The 22,280-nt window shown below is 38.0% G+C and overlaps 1 protein-coding gene across 1 annotated transcript; it reads right to left on the minus strand.

The window, feature by feature from the left end:
- Positions 1 to 1,585: 1,585 nt before the first annotated feature.
- On the minus strand, positions 1,586 to 20,944 carry ap1s1 (adaptor related protein complex 1 subunit sigma 1). Its single transcript, XM_049568921.1, has 5 exons — positions 20,785 to 20,944; positions 12,022 to 12,200; positions 7,652 to 7,760; positions 6,572 to 6,709; positions 1,586 to 4,434 (listed from the first exon to the last, which is right to left on the minus strand). The coding sequence occupies exons 1-5, from the start codon at positions 20,785 to 20,787 to the stop codon at positions 4,387 to 4,389; spliced, it is 477 nt and encodes a 158-aa protein (XP_049424878.1). The 5' UTR covers positions 20,788 to 20,944; the 3' UTR covers positions 1,586 to 4,386.
- Between the last annotated feature and the right edge of the window lie 1,336 nt (positions 20,945 to 22,280).

Here is a 22,280-nt window from a genome sequence, read left to right on the forward strand (position 1 = left end):
AAATTCAGGAAGACCATGTGGTTTTGAATGGAATAAAATTATGGTAAAGATGCCAACTGTGGCAGAACACAAGTAAAAATAATTAACTGAAGGGATTCCTGATAAATCTACATTTAAACATACTATTTAAAAACATGGGTTAACATTATATAACAAATAATCAAGGGTAAGGATCTTAACACCCATGCTTTCAACAGTCCTTGAAGAACTCTTTTTTTTTTTTTTTTTTTTTTTACAAAGAACACTTTAAGAACCCTTTCCTCAAACAAAGAGTTCTTTGGATGCAAAGGATTCTTATTGGAATCCTTCTTACAAAGAACCCCTCCTTCAAAAAAGGTTATTTGGATGAAAAATGTTCTTTTTTTAAAGATATTTTTTTGGGGCATTTTTTATCTTTAATGGACAGGACAGTTAAGTGTGAAAGGGGGTGAGAGAGAGGGGATGACATGCAGCGAAGGGCCACAGGCTGGACTCGAACCCGGGCCGCTGCGGCAACAGCCTTGTACATGGGGCGCCTGCTCTATCCACTAAGCCACCGACGCCCCGAAAAATGTTCTTAATGAAACCCTCATTCTTATTAAGAATGCTCAACAAACCCTTTCTTCAAAAATAGTTTGTTGGATGAAAAAAATTCTGAATGGAACCCTCAGTTTTAAATGAACCCTTGAAAAACCCCTTCATAAAATAGGTTCTTCAGAGGCAAATGGTCAGCTCTTCAGGAAGAATTCTTTTGGAACCTTTATTTCAAAGACTGTAGGCTCTCTGTTTTAAACACTAGACAACAAACTCTCCTAAAACCTGAGGTATGAACCCGCCATGACCCTGATGAACTGTTACACCCCAAAAGAATACCCTCAAAACTGATTGCAGACATACTATTTACTTTGCCTAAATTAAATGAAAGTTTAACTAACTTGAACAACTCAAGCTCCATTTATAGAAGCTCTTTTACTTTACTGACTTCCATTACCCTAAGAGCTGCTTCTCATCTGGAATTTCATACAGACATCAAAATTAGACATAAGACAAAATCAGTAACAACCACTCATTCAAAACAGCCCAGCCCCCAGAGGAAAATGTTGGCATTGTATGTTTCTGCAAACCACAGCTACTCAACATTTCTATGTTTCATATGTTGCACATCAACATTGCTCCAGCGACATAGTTGATTACATGTATATGAGCGGACTATGTCATTGGGAGGTGGAGGGAATGGTGGATGGTGGAGAGACAGCTGTTAAACAGCAGATCCCTTTTTGAGAGCAACAAAGAACAAAACCAGCTGTTTTTTAGCAAGACATTGCAGCATTTCCAGCTGTGGTTGTGGCAACAAAACTGGGTATTTTAAGCCGAATGTGGTCTTTTCCTAACCATAACCAAGTGGTTTTTGTGCCTAAATATAACCACACATTAAGCACAGCGTTGTTAAAATTGTAAATAAACAAAGTTTTAAGATATCCGCAAAATATGAAACATACAAATGTTACATATTCATGTTTTGCAGAAACATACATGCCAACATTTATTCTGAAAACTTAGCTGTTCAAAAATAAAACACTGTAAAAATATGTATTCAACCATTAGATATACTTGTCTAAAATTCAGTTTATTCTAATTGCCTTGGAATTTCAACCCAGTCCTAACATGTAGTACCAGTTAGTAGTCCCAACAGAACAACTCAGCACTAAAGTTTTCCTTGTCATTCAATCTCAGTGGTTGCTTCTTGCTGTCTGTAGGAAAACTAAGTGGGATGTGATTCGCAGTTGCACTTTGATAAATTGCATAAGACAGACTTGACATTTCCATCTTGTCTGGTACATCAGTCCACTTATGGTACATATGCATGGCTCATATGTAAACAAGTTATTTTAGGCCGTGATACAAATCTCAAATGTCTTTGGTTCATTATTCACAATCCACCCTGGGCCCGGCATGTTAGGTAAGATGGGCCAATCACAGATATAGCAATGAATTCAGAACAGTACTACTCTACCTTTATGAGAAAAGTTTAAAGATCTGTTTAAAACATCAAGTGTAGTTCAAATAATTGTAATAATATACTGACAGATGTTTTTGACAACACCTCAGGATTAAGTTGTATTCAAACATCTGGAGAGCGGAGCCAGAAAACAATTCTGCTTTACCGTAGCCTCTGTCCTCAGCCCGTTCTCACTCCCAGTTCGTCAAATAAGCCACTCAATGATCTCGGCGTCAGATACTGACACACAGGGGCACCTTTGCGGCCGTATGATATGCACCAGGTTGTGGCAGTTGTTGACAAAGTGGGCAATAACCAAACTTGTCAAATAGTGTCGCTTTGTCAGTGGACATTCGTGTCAGACACCTATCCGCAAAGGTACCTTTTGTTATTTCCGATGCCGCTGGCATCTACCATACTATACAGAACATAAAAGTCTGTTAAGGAGTGGTGGAAGATGGGTCAAACAAAATCCTGACTTTTACCCAGGAGCCCACTGTTTGTTACCTGTGTGAAGCCTATATCAGAACAGTTAGTATTTCACTCCATTTTCATGACTGTATTTAAGTAGTTTAATTTAGGTAGACCTAATTAGTGATACAGCCATATAAGATCCTATAGATATAAAATTTCGAGGCCTGGAAAGGTTTTTGTAATTTCCTTACTTTTTCAGGAATTTCATGACCTTGGAAACCCTGTAGTATGTGTAGCATGCTATGGTAGTGACTTATGTCACATGATGCATGTCAGGTGATGATACGTTATATTAATAACAACTGTGCTTATTTCAAGCCAAATGATGATGTTTTTTTCTAAACCTAACCTGGTGCTTTTGTTGCATAACCTTAAGAAAACAAACCTAAAAATGAGGTGTTTTATGTACAGCCCAAGTTTATTTTGAAAAAGACTGTACGTAACGAACAACGTCTTACGCCGTCCTATACCATCCAAAACGGATGCAGGTGGCTACCTAGCATGTCATATTTTGACGTTTAGGTCCACTGACAAAGCGGCAGTATTTGACAAGTTGGGATGAGAACTCGCTGCTGTCCTCTGTGGTAGTTACAGCCTTCAGTCCTTTTGGTTATGACAATGTAACTGGTAGGAATGATGGATAAATCTATAAAAATAAGACCTAAGTTGCAGTTAAACAAAATGACCCTTCACACTACACAACTAAAACTACAAAAAAAATGAAAGAAAATAACTGACAAAGAAAAATTCTGTGTTTTTCACCAGCACATTGTGTGTTATTTTCCTTGTTTCATGTTATCACTTACATAACCATAGGAAACAGGATTGTATAAATACAGAATTTTACTTAAAAAGATCCAGTGTAGAGGATTTAGGGACATCTATTGGAAGAAATGCTATATAATAAATATAACTGTTTTTATTAGAGTATAATCATCTGAAACTAAGAATCATTGTGTTTTCGTTCGTACACACAGAGCGGGTCCTCTTCTGTGGAGTCCGCCATGTTGTTTCAACAGTTATCCCAGAACGGACAAACCAAACACTGGCTCCAAACAGGGCCTTTTGCATTTTTGTTTTGGCCACTGTAGTTCTCCTACATACTTGGCACATAGAAGAAGTTTCAGTTCTGCAACCTAGACCGCTAGATGCCTCTAAATCCTACAGACTAGACCTTTGAAGTACTGGTGATATTCTATATTTTTCTGATTATCACCAAATCTCACGTACAGATCAAAACCAACAAAGCTGTTTTGAAATATTTATATCTTCAGTAGGAACCAATGGGCTTGGAGATGAGTGTCAAGGCAAAGTGTGAAAAACTTAAAGTATTGAGCGCTGAGAACACGTTGTTGGTTTTGGTCTTTTTTATGAGAATTGTCTAAAATACAAAAAAATGTAAAATAACATCAGACTTATCATTTGAATGATGCCCCCAATCTATAAACCCAAATCCCTGACCTAGTCTCAGTCCCCTGTCAGTACCTGACAAACCTTCAAGACAAGGTGTGACTGTTCAACCATCTCTTTGCATCACAGCATCAGTCAAACTGCCAAGCTGCCTCACTGTGACGTCAGCGTCCACTGTGGATTCTTATTTTAACTCTCTGATAAGCCCCTGCTGCCACACACGTTTAAATGTATTCCATATCTTCTACCCCACTCTCAGATCACACACACACACACACACACACACACACACACACACACACACACACACACACACACAGAGCTAAAGGGCCTGTCAATGCAAGGATCTTCCATTCTTAACTGAGTTGCTTCCCCAGTTACACACTGCACATCAGTCCCAAGAGCCACAGATACACAGAACCAATGCTGTCAGTCCAAGAATGTCCAATCCCAGATTGTGCCCCGCCCCCTCTCATCCAGCCCTCTGCCTTAGTATCTATAGTCTTTCACAACCTTGCTGTGTACTACGCCAAGCCCATCTCCTCCAGCACGCTCCTGGGTGACTCGTCCTCCTGTAAAGGGAAACACAGAGACATTAGAATGGAGGAGTTACACTACACAAACTAACAATAAAAACAATAAATGTGCACATCAACATTTCATGGGGCTGCCAGCTCTGAGAGTAAAAGACGCATGAGTCACTACAATCACACCTTTTTCAATCATGTTACAATATGGTATTATGCAGCCCTGAAACATTCAGAAATGCTGAAAGAAAAACTAAAATTACTGCAATGCATCTGTATGCCTGGGCACACCAGTCAAGTTTCTCTTACAGTTTACATCCATGTCTGTGAAAACATGGATGCTTCACACACCTAAGCTCAAAACAATCAGCACAGTTTCAAGGTGGGCACCCAAGATTAGTGTCACCAATTCAGTATCTGTTCAAATGTCTCCCCTTCTGTTCCTGAGATAGGATGTTTGATGATGGCCAGAAAAGCATTTTATGCAAAACATTATGATGTCACAATGAAGATGACCTTTGACCTTTAGGATATAAAATGTCATGAGTTCATTATTTTATCTTATAAGACATTTGTGTGAAGTGTTATCATAAATAACACATCAATTCCTGAATTGTGACCAAAACATGTTTTGTGAGGTCACACTGACCTTTGGCCACAAAATTCTTATTAGTTTATTCCAAAGTCCAAGTGGAAGATTGTGTCAAATTTAAAGAAATTTGCTTAAGATGTTCTTGAGAAATCATGTTCACAAGAATGAGACAGATGCAAGGTCATACTGACCCTGACCTTTGACAACAAAAATCCAATCAGTTTATTGTTGAGTCTAAGTGAACATTTGTGCCAAATTTGAAGAAATTCCCTCAGTGTTCTTGAGATACTGCATTCATAAAAATGAGACAGACAAGATCATAGTGACCTTGACCCTTTACCAACAAAATGTAATAAGTTCATCATTGAGTCGAAGTGAATGTTTGTGCGAAATTCAAAGAAATTCTCTTAAGGTGTTTTTGAGATATTGCGTTCACAAGGATGGGACGGACGGACGAACTGACGGACAGACAACCCAAAAACATAATGCCTCCGCACCAGCAATAGCACTGGCCAGAGCAAACAAACATAATCCAGTCTATGACAGGGCACAAGCAATCTAGGGCTGGGTATCATTGAACTTCAGAACTTTTTTGGTACCAACAAAAATGTGTCTGTAGCTCCGAGAACTGAAAGATGCCATACAATAAAAGCTGAGGGTCTGTTGAGATTCGACTCTTTTAACACTCCATTTTGACCAAACTACCGAAACTAAACCGAGGGAGAACTAAAAGTTGCTTCGCCCTTTCCTGTCTGTTTCCACTACATCTGTGACACTGAAAACATTAGACAATTTACATCCATAAAGGATTCAAAAATAAAGGCAGCTTTTGAGATGCAATATTCTAGGGGTGTGAATCTCCAGAGGTCCCCACAATACGATATTATCATGATAGTTAGGTCATGATACAATATTATTGCAATTTTAAATGTTTTCCAATATCCTGAGTATTATGATACCATATATTTATTTTATATACAAATGCATGTAAACAGGAACTGCAGTTTTTCTGGAAAAAAAGCACTGTAATGTTTTCATTCAGTTATGATGATATTATTTACATAGTCAAGGATTTATGATTTAACTTGTAGTAGAAAAAAAAGTTGTCTTCAGTTCATTCAAGTTTTGATAGATAGGCTATAATCCCTGCTGCAGGCTTAAGATAAGAAAATAACTCATTGTCAAAATAAATTGTATAAACTGACATTGGTCAAGCATGGATTTCACTTATTCTCCTTGGTTAAAAACTTGGTTGAAGCACTAGCTAGTTAAAGTTTTTCGTCTTTTAAACAACTCCTTGATCATAACAGATATCTAATAATTTCTACCACTGCTCATTTTAGAAAAACCGCTGCAAGAAAAGGTGTTATTTGTTTACGTTATATAATGTGCATTTAGGTAGGTTTCAGTCTGCACCCAAGCATGATAATGAGAAAATGAAGGCTTGCTAATGTTAGCGCACTAGCCAATGTTTGCAGCCAGGAACAAACATCAAACATCCATTGTTGATGTATCACTGCAACAGGCTGACACAGTTAATGCGCATCTACATATACCTGTCTCTGGGTAAAACCCTTATTCCCAGATTACCTCCTGCAGTAGGTCAGCTTGTTCAATGGCTTTGAGAACGCTCTTCTTAGATGTGTCCTGTATCTCTCCTCCCATCAGGAACTCATCTAGAATGAAGTAGGCCTTCTCAAAGTTGAAGATGATGTCCAGCTCACACACCTACACAAATGAAAGTCATCAATGCTTTCTTCATCAAGGGAATTCTTCACATGCTTGGGTGGTACAACTTCTCACTTAACTCTGTAACCTTTGTTTGGCAGTGTGAAATCAAACACAGACAGAGAGGAGACAGGAGGCTTGGGCGATATCTCATTTTTCATACCTTCCTGAAATTTCACCGGGGTATACGGTATATGATGGTATGATTGTGAGCTACCCCCCACCCAACTGGAGAGTTCCTGCTCTCCAGAAGCTCTCCTGGCTCTTACAAACTATTAAATAGACCACAGAAATACCTAAAATGCTAAAAAAAAGTAATGTTATCACATCTATTGTCCTTGTTCAACAGAGAAACACAACTGTACACATTTTGAATTCTAGTTTCTCTCAGTCACGGAAATGAGACTGGCTTAACTGTGCTGTTAACTCACTTCATTCAAACTCGACAAAAACAAAATAAAACTCACCCAAGCCATTTTGGTTACTCTTGTTACTCATCCAGTTAGTTAGTCCACTGTTGCAACAATCAAAAATTCCAGTTTGGTCGAAATAAACCCTTAATAGATGTAGAAACATGCTTTTTTTTTTTTTTTTACCCAAGGTCTTTCTTGGTTGTTGCTGTATGGCTGTCCACTGAAAAACAAGACAAGAGGTCCCACAACGAGGCAGACACACAATGTGGTCCGGGCTATATTCCTCCACCACTCGGTACCATGGTGTCTTTTCGCTCAGCTGCCTGTTCCATCAGTAGAGACTGGGGACTGACCTATGGCCCATGCTATGCACTACATACAATGAGTTTGATAAAGAAAGAAGCGCCTGTATACTTGACAGTATTGAAAATCATTTCGAAATACCCTGGTACACTGTAATACAATGACACCGCCCAAGCCTAGCACACAAACCAGGAACAACAGAGAGATTCAGTGATTTATGACGTACGCTGCCAAAGTACTTATCCAGCAGCTCTACGAAGCGGTGGATGACTTCCAGTGTGATGAGCTCATTGTCCTGCTCTTCAATCGCACAACAGAAATACAGGCTGGCATACCTGCATGGATACAAACACAAAAACCAGAAACAACTTAGCAATATAATAACATCTAACTTATGAATTCTTCTCCATTGCAGAGCAGGGAACGACAAAAAAACAACAACACATTTTTAATAAATGAAATGCGTGGAGACATATGAAATAACAACCAGTTTGTCCACATGATACCAAAGCTCAAAGTGTTGAGCACTAGAAGCTGCTTTCCAGGAAACACAAGCTAATGGATTTAACTGTCAGGACACTGATGGGAGTTTATTTTCGGATAATATTACAGTGGACATCACATTTATTTTTCACTCGAGGTATTCCACTTGCCTGAACACAGTGTTTACTTGCTCTGTGGCAGTAAAAAAACACTTAGGCTGAACCACAGAACTACCAGCTGGATTCACCCAGTGCATGGTGGCCAAATTAGTAAATCAATTGGTTGATGAGAAAGCAAAATTTCAGTCAATCAAGATTTTCTTTTTCAGCCCTATTAATCTGCTGATTCCTTTCCTGAAAATCGGTCTATAAATAATTAGAAAACAGTGAAAAATTCCCATCACAACTCCTGACGCCCAAGGTGACCTCATCAAGGGGCGGCAGTAGCTCAGTCCATAGGGACTTGGGTTGGGAACCAGAGGGTCGCCTGTTCAAGTCCCCGTCCGGACCAGAAATATGGAGCGTGGACTGGTAGCTGGAGAGGTGCCAGTTCACCTCCTGGGCACTGCCGAGGTGCCCCTGAGCAAGGCACCGAACCCCCAACCGCTCAGAGTGCCTGTCATGGGCAGCCCACTCTGACATCTCTCCACTTAGTGCATGTATAGGTCCAGTTTGTGCATGTGTGTGTTCGGACCTGTGTGTAATTGACAACAGAGTGAAAAATTGAATTTCCCCTCAGGGATTAATAAAGTATATAAGATTAAATTAAATTAAATTAAAATCAAACAGCTTGTTTTGTTCAATCAGCAGTCGAAAACTCAGTATTATTAAATATATATTAATGTAACACCAAAAAATGCAGCATACTTTACATTTGAAAACCTCAAACTATACATGTTTTGGCATATGTGTTTGACAAATAATGATTTGTTGTTATTACTTAACAAATAATACATGCTGACTCATTTTCCCTTTATCATTAAATGGACTAATCGTTGCAGCTCTACTCTCAAATCATATTTTGACAGATACAATTTAAAAAAATATTTAAAATTCCAGGCTTGCAAAAAGGGTTAACAGGAGGTTTCTGATGAGCAGTAGAGCTTCGATTGCAAGTGCAGTGTTCCCTCAGTCCACCTCCACTGCAGGAAATCCCTCTGTGCTCAACTCATCACCCACCCACCGCCTACACACACACACACACACACACACACACACACACACACACACACACACACACACAGGCTAAGGCTCCTTTGTTTTGTTTGTCCACCTCTGCATTCTGCTTGCAGTAATGAGCCCTGACACACACTGATCTGTGCGCGCGTGTGTGTTTGTGTGTGTGTGTGTGTGTGTGTGTGTGTGTGTGTGTTAGATCAATGAGAGTGGAATGCTGGGTCTCACCCTTTCCACCCACCTAAAATCTAATGCTGCTCAGCCCACATACAAACAGACAAGAACTTTTATTGGTCTGTGGGAGGTGAACTGAAGTAAAAAGTAGATGTACTGAAACCAGAGAATCTGCTGCTTCACTGAAGGCAAATTAAGGATGTTTTACTGCTACATCCCTCATACAACAAATACTGATTTCTACTGTATATCAGACTTCATATCTGACATTAAAATTGAGTTTGTAGAATAATGATAAATAACAAATACATATAAATTAATAATAAATTACATTATTTCTAAGTTACTCATACTGTACCACTAAAGGTACACCTTCTTCTGCTGTCAGCAGGTGGAGCTTTGCTCAAAATGACCCGTTGCCTTTAGCTGGTATATATGTATGCATGTGTATATAAATATATACAGTACAGGCCAAAAGTTTGGACACACCTTCTCATTCAATGCGTTTTCTTTATTTTCATGACTATTTACATTGTAGATTCTCACTGAAGGCATCAAAACTATGAATGAACACATGTGGAGTTATGTACTTAACAAAAAAAGGTGAAATAACTGAAAACATGTTTTATATTCTAGTTTCTTCAAAATAGCCACCCTTTGCTCTGATTACTGCTTTGCACACTCTTGGCATTCTCTCCATGAGCTTCAAGAGGTAGTCACCTGAAATGGTTTTCCAACAGTCTTGAAGGAGTTCCCAGAGGTGTTTAGCACTTGTTGGCCCCTTTGCCTTCATTCTGCGGTCCAGCTCACCCCAAACCATCTCGATTGGGTTCAGATCCAGTGACTGTGGAGGCCAGGTCATCTGCCGCAGCACTCCATCACTCTCCTTCTTGGTCAAATAACCCTTACACAGCCTGGAGGTGTGTTTGGGGTCATTGTCCTGTTGAAAAATAAATGATCGTCCAACTAAACGCAAACCGGATGGGATGGCATGTCGCTGCAGGATGCTGTGGTAGCCATGCTGGTTCAGTGTGCCTTCAATTTTGAATAAATCCCCAACAGTGTCACCAGCAAAACACCCCCACACCATCACACCTCCTCCTGGCATGTGGAATCCATCCGTTCACCTTTTCTGCGTCTCACAAAGACACGGCGGTTGGAACCAAAGATCTCAAATTTGGACTCATCAGACCAAAGCACAGATTTCCACTGGTCTAATGTCCATTCCTTGTGTTTCTTGGCCCAAACAAATCTCTTCTGTTTGTTGCCTCTCCTTAGCAGTGGTTTCCTAGCAGCTATTTGACCATGAAGGCCTGATTGGCGCAGTCTCCTCTTAACAGTTGTTCTAGAGATGGGTCTGCTGCTAGAACTCTGTGTGGCATTCATCTGGTCTCTGATCTGAGCTGCTGTTAACTTGCGATTTCTGAGGCTGGTGACTCGGATGAACTTATCCTCAAAAGCAGAGGTGACTCTTGGTCTTCCTTTCCTGGGTCGGTCCTCATGTGTGCCAGTTTCGTTGTAGCGCTTGATGGTTTTTGCGACTCCACTTGGGGACACATTTAAAGTTTTTGCAATTTTCCGGACTGACTGACCTTCATTTCTTAAAGTAATGATGGCCACTCGTTTTCCTTTAGTTAGCTGATTGGTTCTTGCCATAATATGAATTTTAACAGTTGTCCAATAGGGCTGTCGGCTGTGTATTAACCTGACTTCTGCACAACACAACTGATGGTCCCAACCCCATTGATAAAGCAAGAAATTCCACTAATTAACCCTGATAAGGCACACCTGTGAAGTGGAAACCATTTCAGGTGACTACCTCTTGAAGCTCATGGAGAGAATGCCAAGAGTGTGCAAAGCAGTAATCAGAGCAAAGGGTGGCTATTGGCGGCAAATGACAAAAATTGCAGCTAATGACAAAAGGAGAAAAAAAAATGTGATAAAAAAAAAAGAAACTACTACCTCCAAAAAAATAAGTCATGTAATCACTTGCTATAATAATCATACTGAATATTACAAAAATAGCTGTAAATGTTTTTTTTTTAATAGTTCTCTTCTTTAGTTTTATTTAATTAGTTTCAAAACATGGACTCCAATAATGTTGCAAAAAATCCTGAGTGAATATTGTAGCTCTCAAACCACACAATGTGACTGTAAAACAACATGTAAGCTACGTCTTCTCTAAACATAACATTTTAATACATTCAACACATATTGTATGCATTTAAACAGAACGTTTCTCCATACTGCAATGCCATTAGCGCATTTGATGATGCATCTGATTGCGTTTCAAATGACGTCGCATGCGTGACGACTTCTCATGACTCATTGTGATCGCAAGATTGCGATTTTTTGGAGGGACTGATTTTTTTGAATTTTTGGGATATTTATTTTAATTCATTATTTGAACTCATCCACTATATGCTCAGCCTGGAGGCGGAAAATGATATTCAGACATGCAAACAAAGTCACACTAGTGTGCACTTACATTTGATTTGGCTTTTGATCATGGCGAACTAAGCAGCTCATTAACATTAATGAAGTTGGCCAAACATCAAAATGAACCTCTTGGCTGTTGTCTGGTTTTAACATTGTCGTCAATAAAGAGAAAAATAAAGTGAAACTGGTGTAAAAAGAGACCCATATTTAATAAAGGACCTCATTAAAGAAGAAACCCTCCACTAACATGGACACTTTTGAGAAAATACTTCTGACTGGTCAGCAAAATAAGTGCAACATTGTGAGTTTATGATTTAGTCTTTACCTTTTATAGACAATCTTGAGGTCCCTCCATTCTAGGAAGCTGCACATCTTTGGTTTGCGGGCAAGCACTATCTGCATCAGCTCCCTGACCATCTTCTTCTTGTCGCGCTCAGCTGTGGCTGTGTACCACTTCTGCAGCCGCAGCTTCCCCTGTCGGCTGAAAAGCAGCATGAAGCGCATCTACACACAGATAGGGACAGAAACAGTTCAAAACAAGGGGAAGAACACAGACAGGAAAGCATTATTATTCATATATATTCCATGTTGATGAATCTGCCAATATATGAGAAAAAGGGATAAGTATTATTGCACCAGGACAGGAATTTCAAACAAGGACTACAACTGATGGTTAAAAGGTTGTTCTCTTTTTCAGTGTTCATCACATGGCAGGACTGAGTATCACCAAGTGCACATATGGGTAGGAGTTAGAGAAGTTTTTGATGAATAAAAGGAAGTATATCACATCAAGCCAATGTTAAGAGTTCAGCAATATGCTGATCTATCTAGGAGGAAAGATGATAAGAACATTGTTGTTCCAGGTAGTGGTACTAAGACAACACTGTAATTTCTGATCACTATGGCTCCATCAAAAAAACTCTGCACAGAAAAAAACCCAAAAAAACCCCAATCACATTAAAAGCCTTCCAGCAGCTCCCTTTCATGGTAGACTTTTAAGGTGAAACATTTGCAAGAAGTGTGAGAAACATCCACCTACAGAGCCGGAGAGCCACCGTTACACATGCGCATGCACAAGTTTCAGAGCCACCGTATTAGATGTGCGAATACGCAAGTACCACACCCTTTTATGTAGGGATGGGTATCGTTAAGATTTTATCAATACTACTACTTTTATCGATACTCCTTATCGATTCGATACTTTATCGGTATTCTTATCGGTTCTTCTTCATTCCTAAATAATTGCTTTTTAGAAAATATATTAATTTAAAAAGAATAAATTCAGAATAGGATAACTGAATATTCTGAATACAACTAAACATTTCCAGAGTAGCAACAGTAACTTTTACAACAGCAACATCACTATAATCATAATAATATTCCTGACATCACAAAACTGAGAGAAGTTTAGTTTTTATTAGTCACAATAAGTCATTCCACCTGTCCTCTGTCCTCCTGCCCTCTGTCCTGCTCCCTCTTTGCTGATGTGATTCACTGTGTGCAGGTAGCATTAGCGCTGGCAGAAAGAGGAGGGGCTGTTTGTCTCAGCCAGCAGCTAAGTTTAAACGTATCTGCCCAATTTTAAGATAAGTGTCAAACTAAGCTAGTCTACATACAGACAGCTGTCATTTGAGCTTATTAGTAACAATTTGCTATTAGCTAAACTAGCATGCTTGTGTAGGTTAGTGTCGGTGGATGAGAGACTGTGGATGGAGCATATTAAAGTATCGCTGTCTGCATGTTTACATGTTTATTCTTGCTGAACACGTGTATTGATAAAGTATTGGCTTCTTACTCGCTAAGGTTTAATGTCACTTACAGTAAAGAGAGTAGCTGTCGTCAGCTCGAGTAATTTTTGAGTTAACTTAAATTTGTTTCCACTGCGGCTGCCCGGCTGTTCACTGATTACCGTGTTGTGTAGGCATGTGCATGTGTTTGTGGATGTGTGTGTATGTGGAGCACTTCAGCCCCGGCACAGAGCAAGGATGAGGGTCTGTGGGATGATAATGAATTAAACCAAAATGAATAAAAATACAGATAAAGAACATACCGTCAGAGCTTATCAATACTACAGTCTTTGATAAGTTAGCCCCAGGGCTAATCTGGTACTGGGTTTGGGTACCCATCCCTACTTTTATGTTGTACAGATTGAGATAGCTATATGTTTAAGATTGTTGTTGTAAAATAATGTTAGCCTTATGTTTGCAATTGCTTGTTTAAAGTGGAAGTAGAAAACTTTTCCACTAGCTAGTGTACTAGCTCGCTAACTAACACTGTCTACTTGTCAACTTAATCATGGATTATTACAGAATATCTTAACTTTCACCACAGTTCATTTTAGGACAACAACCTTTGTTTAGATTATCAAATGGACGATGGGTCACAGATGCTTGTTCCTGGCTGCCAGTGTTAGCTAGCTGAAAAGTTGTCTATTTCCTGTCTTTTTTTTCCCAGGGGTTTTGTAACCCTTACCCTCTGGACAGGTGGGCTTGTCCCTTTCAGACCATCCATGCAAGCATCAACCCTACACAAAGTATCAACAGACGGCAACATTTTTTAATCTACATTTTTAAGTGGAAATAGACAGGTTTTCAGCTAACTTAGCTGACATTTAGCTGCACAAGCTACTGCTGGCAGCCAGAAACAAGCAACCATGATTCACTGTCTGTTACTTGTCCAATAATTTAAACAAAGAACATGCTTTCGCAGCAGCTGTGCTAAAATGAACAATGTCTGATGTTACTCTATTCCGTTATGATCAGGGAGTTGAATCGCAGACGCTAGTTAGTGTTAGCATAGCTAGCTAGTTAATGTTGACTACTCCCACTACTGAGAAGAGATTGGATGAATTAAAAACTATTATTAGTGTTTGACTGACAAGGGATTGTTACACTCTGATTGGCCACAACACTCGCACATGCATACGTCTAAAATGGTGGCTACCTGGCTCTGCAGGGGGATGTAATTGGGAAGTGTTGTGTTTCATTAAGACATTCCTCATAGAGAACATTTCAATGGAGACATACTGCACAATAGAGAATATCACACCAAACTCCTTTCAGAACTACTAAAGGTGGCCTGTTTTGAAATTTTTTTATTTCCACTCAATGTCAATTAGGAATTGGAGTATCAGTCAATACCTAGGCCTGGTCCAATAATATCATGGGAGACTCTCAATGAACTGCTAATGACCTGCAAGGCAAAGGTCATGAGAAGCGGTGGTAGCTAAAGCTAAACCCTTAGCGAGTTCATCTGCTATCATCGCGACTAATGGCTGACTACTGTAGAGTGTTTGAGACATTCTGAACATTAGCTGAGACTTTGAGGAAAATGATGACAAAACTGTAAGACACTGGATTTTTTTGAAAGGAATCCTTCAATGTGGCTATAATGGATATAGTATTATAAAATGGAATGAGGTTAGCTTGCTATAAGTCTTCAGTTTGCAGGCTGTAGCCATTGAGAGTCCTCCATACAGCCGCATGGGACTGAGGTTGACATTAATATAAAGCAATGAAAAATATATTTAGGCCATGGGTGAGGTGATGATAATGTTGCTCTGTGTCTGCTAAATATGCAAGCAGGCAAGTGTATGCCAACACATTTGCTATAACAACTTTATAAACTGGATACTATGCATAACTCTCTTAAATGAGCAGATATCTACATGCAGTTTGGTGTGATATTCTCTCCACATCTACACAAAAAGTATGTACTGCAGCTAGTGTACACAGTGAACCCACATAAACCGATGATAACCAAATGTACAGGTCATTTTATTCATAGGAAAATACCTGATGGTCTCACTAATATCAACACAGTGACGCTGCCATCATCACAGCTTTAATAAAACTCTACACCTGACACAATCCTAACACAAATATACAGTACCACTTATTTTTACTTACATTTGCCTGCTATCTGTTTTTATCTCTGTATATAGTCTAAATGACAGAGAAACAGAGTGGGAGGTGTGGTTCCCATTTGTTTTACAGCAGCAGGATACATGTCTATTTGGTTAGTGCAAAAAACCGTATACATGTGTATACGATTTATTAGTGATTTACAACTTCACATTTGACACTTATGGCAGTAATGACAAACTGCTGGTAAGTCTCATCTAACAATGTTTTTATATCTAACTTATCACTACGCTGTAGCTGAAACCTGGAGGTCATTATTTTTAGAATTTATTCTGGTCTGCAAATAGAAATGAGAACATGTATTAATCTACAAATTCATGTAAATGAAGTCCCAACGTCTCACAAAATCTGAAAATGTCTGACAATTAAATAGTACAGTGCAAAACATTACAATAAACTAATTTCAAATAACTAAGACACTTGTGCAGTCCAAAAAAGGTGCAGGCTGAAGCTACAGCATATAACACCTACTATTTTAACAGCACATCATATTTAGCAATCAACAACAAAACAAGCCAAAACAGGCAAACAAGACAAAACATCAAAAAAAAAAAGAAGAATACAACACATACACACACAAAATGAAGAAAAAAACAACTAACAAAAGGCAACTTACACACTTTGTGCCCTGTTCTTCTACGTCAGTATTACAGTCCATTTTCATATTCAATAAATACATTATTTTTAAACTTTTGGTCAAACTTACTTAACGTTCTAGATGTTTTCAGTTCCTCACTACAACTGTTCCATTTAAATGAAATACAATGTAGTTTGGCATTGGTTCTCACAAAATTTTTTGACCATAAAAATACCTCTCAAAGCATGCTGACTTTCTTTTCTGTTAAATAACTTTAAGGTGATAATTGTTTGGGTTTTTTGTTTTTGTTTTAAAGTTGACCAAATCTTCAAATTCCAGAGTCTTTAGTTTAATAAATAATGAGTTTGTTGGTTTTCTGTAAGAGGTTTTGTTCACAATTCTTATGGCTCTCTTTTCAAGTATGAAAATTGGATTTGTATTTGTTTTATATGTATTTCCCAACACTTTCACACAATATGCAATGGATGGCAGTATAAGGTGTATAATGAGGCTTGATTTAAAAGATCTTTAACTTTATATAATATTGCAGTTGACTTTGAAATTTTGGCTTTGATATAATTTATGTGCAGCTTCCAGCAAAGTTTATTATTTATTATGACACCTAAAAATTTCATCTCCAGTACTCTTTCAGTTTCAACTTAATTTATCACAAGTTTGCTGTTTCAGTTGGCTACACAATTACCAAAAACTATAAATTTACACATTTAATTTAGAGCTCTGCTTTTAACACAACATTAAACTGCCTGCGGCAACCTCTGTGAATCGTGGTCCTTTTGAACATAAACAAAAAAAAATATCTTGTTTTTTGTTAAACGTCAAAGTGCTATATCTTCTTTAAAAAAAAAATCTGTGGAGTGTAAATGGCATACACACATCTTAACTGAAAAAGCCAAGAGATCTTGTTGTTCCACCAACTTAGTTAGCTAACCTACAGTTGGAGGGAAGACTGGGGCTGATTGGCACACAGCTATTTACTTGTCCTTTGAAAGTCACGGAAACACATCTCCCACATCTGAACATTTTTGTTGAGAGTTAAATTTGACTTTTATTGTATTGAAAGTAGGGCTGCAAGATTAATTGTAATAAAATCGTGATCTCGATTCATATGCGATCTAATTTTTCTGCCGACCCCGCCCGTGCCGGGAGTCGGGACATCATCTGCATGAAAACAAGCGCTCCCAAAGATGCAGCGTCATACTACGTGATACAGAGCGACAGCTGGCCGGCAGTTTGGAAAGCAGCAAGACAGGGGGAAACACACCGCTAACTGTAGCCTCAGTTTGTGCCTCATTCAGATCTGCTGGTAAAGTTAACTTAGCGTTAGCAAGCGTGATTAAAGACGGCAGAGAGGAAACCAAAGATTTATTAATTTTCTGTAGCAGTAAACACATGGCCCGATAACAAATGTGATAACTAACTATGCTAAAGTTTTACAAGCTATTCAGGGCTGCCGACGATAACATTAACATGACGAACAGCAAGGCTACGGCTAACAAGTTAATATACTGACACTCCTCAGACAGACACACACACACTCACATACCGGACAGCCTCTCAGTCCTTAGCCGCTAACGTTAGCTCATGTACAACACAGTTACCACACAAAAACTTTTACAAATGGTCATAATGTGCTTCTAGTGACTGTCAAATCGCCAGACACGGAGAACAGCTGCCTGCTCTCATGGGACAAAGATCCTGAAGAAAGACGGATCATTCTGCTCTGCCGCCAGAACAAAGTGGGAGGCAAAGATCCTCTCTGAGGAAGAGGGCTCACTTTGCTGCAGGGTTCACCAAAACGTTTTTTTCTTTTAATAAATTAAACGCACATTAAAGAACATATAAGCCCTATAGAGAATTAATACATATAATACAATACAATAAACATTGTCAAATTAAATGAAGGAAGAGGATTTTTTTAAAGGCAAATACAATACAACATTGATATTATTGTTAAAATTGTTCAAAAGCTGCAAGAGAAGACAAGAGACTAAAGTTTATTGTTTTTATGGTCAGTGTCAGGCTGTCAGCTGTTGCATTTAAGCTAAAAACAGGAGTGTTCCCTCTCTGCTGACCAGAGTTTATGTGACTTGTATGTCTTGTATCAGGCACAATCATAGGTTTTGTTATTTAATTATATATTTTTTTATTATTTATTTATAATTTTTGTTACTTTTCCTTTTCTATCAGGAAATAAGCACAATATATCTTTATGTTGAAAAAAATCGTGAGAGAATCGTGATCTCAATTATAAGCCAAAAAATCGTGATTCTCATTTTTTCCAGAATCGTGCAGCCCTAATTGAAAGTTTTAAAAAAAGTGGTCTGTGGACTAAACATATAAAACTGTGTTAAACAGAAACATTATGAATGCAATACTTATAGTTAATTGATAAAGATACATTAAGATAGTGCTGGGCAATAAAAATATAATGATGACTATCTCAATATACTTGTTCTTGATAGAAATGTAATAAATGTTCAATAAGTCTTCCATATAATTAAACCACACATACGCCCATAGAGGGGGTCGGTAATGCTCCTTAAACACCAGCTGCTACCCACCATTTACCAGAAGAATAAGAAGGAGGAGAAACAGTAGTGATAATAGAAGAAGAAGCAGATGAGATCGGCCACCAACACATACTGTAACATTATAATGTTACAAAATTCAACAAGCTCATAAAGTTACTTTTAGTATGATTGTATTTTACCACAGATAACAGCACAGCACTACCCCACAACTGAATTCGCCAGATAACGTTAACTACAGTAGCCGTATAGCCGACTCATCTAAAGCTAATGCTAAGTAAGTGATGTGACATGACATACTAACCAGCTATTTCATTACAATGATATCACAAAATGTGACTAACGGTAACGTGAAAACTTTCATACATTTCCTCGTCTCTAAACATAATTTCTGTCTGACTCTCATCACAAATGATTTGTACAGGCAATGAATGAACCATGTTACTACACGTCATCAAAGTCCGTCTTTTGTTACTGTTTTGATTGAGAAATGCACATGAATGCACATACTGACCACAGCTGAGATTTTAGTTTTATCTATTTATTTTGTTTCCACTGTCAAACAGAATGTTTTATACCATCTGTAGAAAAAGTTTGAAATGCTCCTGACCAGTAGAAAGATTTCTTACTGACATTATTTCAATTATGATTGTTTAGAATCTTCCTCAGATTTGTGAAATGATCTGCTTTTTGGTAAATGTTTGTCATGTTCTGACAATAAAGAATTTTTTAAACCGCCATTAACCATATGGTTTCTTCAACATTTACTCAGGAGCAAAAATCAATCATCTTTAAACTTGAAAGAAATAACTATTTGGCTTTTTAAATGTGATTAAAATGCACTCAGTAGTGTTATCGATAAATCAGTATTGCCTGATATGGAAACTTTTATCACGATAACATTATTAGCCATATCACCCAGCTCTACAACAAGACTAGGGATGCACGATAATATGAGCACGTCATCGGTATTGGTCAATGTGTTTTTTCTTAATTTGCACAAATGAATGAATATTACATACACTGAAAAGTATGAAAGCAACTTTTCAGCATACACTGAAAAGTACTGTATTTCATGTCTCCATCTGCTGTTGGGCCATCACGATAAGGGTATGCATGCATAATATGATGTCAATTCTACTACAGAATAGACTTGATTTTCTCTACTAAAATGTAGCGGGGAAAAAGGTGGATATACAGATATCAGTAACAGTTAACAGCTAAATTAGTTGTTATATATTGGTATATTGAAAATAAGCAAAAAAATAAATCCAATATTGTGCATCCCTAAATAAGATGTGTTTATTTATAGCTGAGACCTTCACCTTTCATTTGCTGCTGGTTAGAAAATTCTAACATAAATTATATCAGAGAAGTACAGCAGAGAGTGAAAAGCGTGCCAACCAACCCCAGGCTTCCCTACATCTGCCAGCCACAGCTGTCATTATAGCCAATGAAATTAAAGAGCATTTGTGGATATTTACATACACTATTTTGACACATGTTTATTAAGTGTACTAATACATTTCAACAGTGACAAAATAATAGTTACTGTGCATTCTAATGTAATAATAAATTCATTGCTGGATATTCAACCTAGAGGTTGGTAGATGGCAGTTAGAAACAGGCAGCTGAGTTAACAGTCATCTAACTGTCATCTCCATTGTTGACACTGACTAAAACCTGGGCCTATACTCATTACCTGCAACGAGGAAGCTCGGCTATTACTCAACTGTTAAATTTAGCACTGTCTGTCATGCTCTGTTTTAACATTACTCAATGTCATTGAGATACAGCTACCATTACACGGACCACAGGCTAGTTAAAAGCTCTACTAAGTGTTAGAAAGTCAAGACTATTTTCCACCCTATGCGGTTACACGGCCTGTTAGCTAGCGGGCTATGCTGACGGAAGCCAGGTAAGTTAAAGGTAGCGCAGGTGGACACTTCCTGAAACCATACACCTTGCTAGCATTAGCTTAGCACCTAGCTCCTGCTCTCTTGTTTTAAAGCGAAATAGAAGCAGTAAGATTAACTTACCATTTGTTCGAATGTATTAAGATGCTGCGACGTTAGAAACAAACACTACGTCTACACTGCCTGGTCCACGTAAACGAATACACCGCAGCTAACGTTGACAGTGCATGTCTGTGTCAGATACAGTACAGTGGGTAACTGAAGCTCAGCCCATTCCCCTGCTTCACTGAGCAGTTCCGCCTCTACTGAGCATGCGTATGCTTTTTTTCATTTTTTTTTTCCATCCCCTGGGTTTAGCCTCTCAGGTAACACATTTTTTATACAGCCTCGTCTTGATGCGATTAGGGGTTTTGAGAGACAGCTGTGCTGGAATAATTACAATTTATGACATTTATCGAAAATTATATAGCTAAAATTATCAAATCGCACTTTTAAAATTATAATGGTGTTACAATTTCATTGCACTTATGAAATTATAACAACATTTAGCCTATCTATGTATCTTCTGTGTGAATCAGTCATATACTGTCAATAACTCTGTAACACATCCATCGCTCTCATTATAGATTTTAATTTTTACAGTTTTTAATGTTGCAATATTTTAATATGTACATATCATCTGTCACTGTCAATATAAATCCTACATGTTGTGTATACAGTATACATACATTTGCACATGCTGCATCTAGTAAATGCATTTTAATTTAGTATTTATTTTATATGTACCATTTGTATAGTTTACAAGTTAGTGACCACTTTACTTGTATATAGACTCGTATTTCCTTTTAGTTTAATTTTATTGTTGGTCATTGGTTCTTTTTCCTATATATTTATTACTATTTATATATACACTTATTTTTTTCACATACTTGTGTACATAAAAATCCTGTGTATTCTTTACATTATCTGTTCAGCTTTAAAGTCATTCTTCTTAGCTTATGTTTATTATTGTGTAGGGCAGAACAGGGTTGGTTGTCACATTCATAAGGGGTATGTTTCGAATTGCATACTTTTTCTTTTTTCTTTTAGTCGGTACTGCTGCTGCCCTTAAAAAGTATGTACTGTTGCATGCAGTATGAACACAGTCAGGAGGACATACTACTTTCTCATCACATTACACCCTAAGCTTTGACCCTCTTGCTTTAATATCCATTACCTTGAAGATAAAACAAACACCACTTACCAAGTCCCAGAGAAGGAGATCATCCCAGAGAGCTCTTTTGGTACTTTGCAATGTATGTAGTTTAACTTTAAAGTTATAACTGCACAGATTGTAGACTCTAGCATATTATATTTGCAACAATTAAATTACATCTGCTGTTCTCTGTCATTGATATTTTTATAGTTATGTCCTGTTGTTTTTTGTAATATGTATTCTTATTTTGTTAACCTAAACAATCAATATTCCTATTATTACTATTCCATTGATCATCAGTTACTTGAATGCGCTGTCATCTGTCACTGTGACTTCTCACAGCTGGCGATCAGCTGTCAAGCTGACATCTGTTTGCAGCTCAGTCAATGTCAATCAATCAATCAATCAATCAATCAATCAATCA

Source organism: Epinephelus fuscoguttatus, linkage group LG23 (genome assembly GCF_011397635.1).
Source record: "Epinephelus fuscoguttatus linkage group LG23, E.fuscoguttatus.final_Chr_v1".
Lineage (NCBI taxonomy): Eukaryota > Metazoa > Chordata > Actinopteri > Perciformes > Serranidae > Epinephelus > Epinephelus fuscoguttatus.

Coding starts and splice junctions, on each gene's coding strand:
- ap1s1 (XM_049568921.1), bottom strand. Junction 7,761..12,021: donor CTCAAGATTGTCTATAAAAG/GTAAAGACTAAA, acceptor GTATCCATGCAG/GTATGCCAGCCTGTATTTCT. Junction 6,710..7,651: donor TGGATAAGTACTTTGGCAGC/GTACGTCATAAA, acceptor TCATTTGTGTAG/GTGTGTGAGCTGGACATCAT.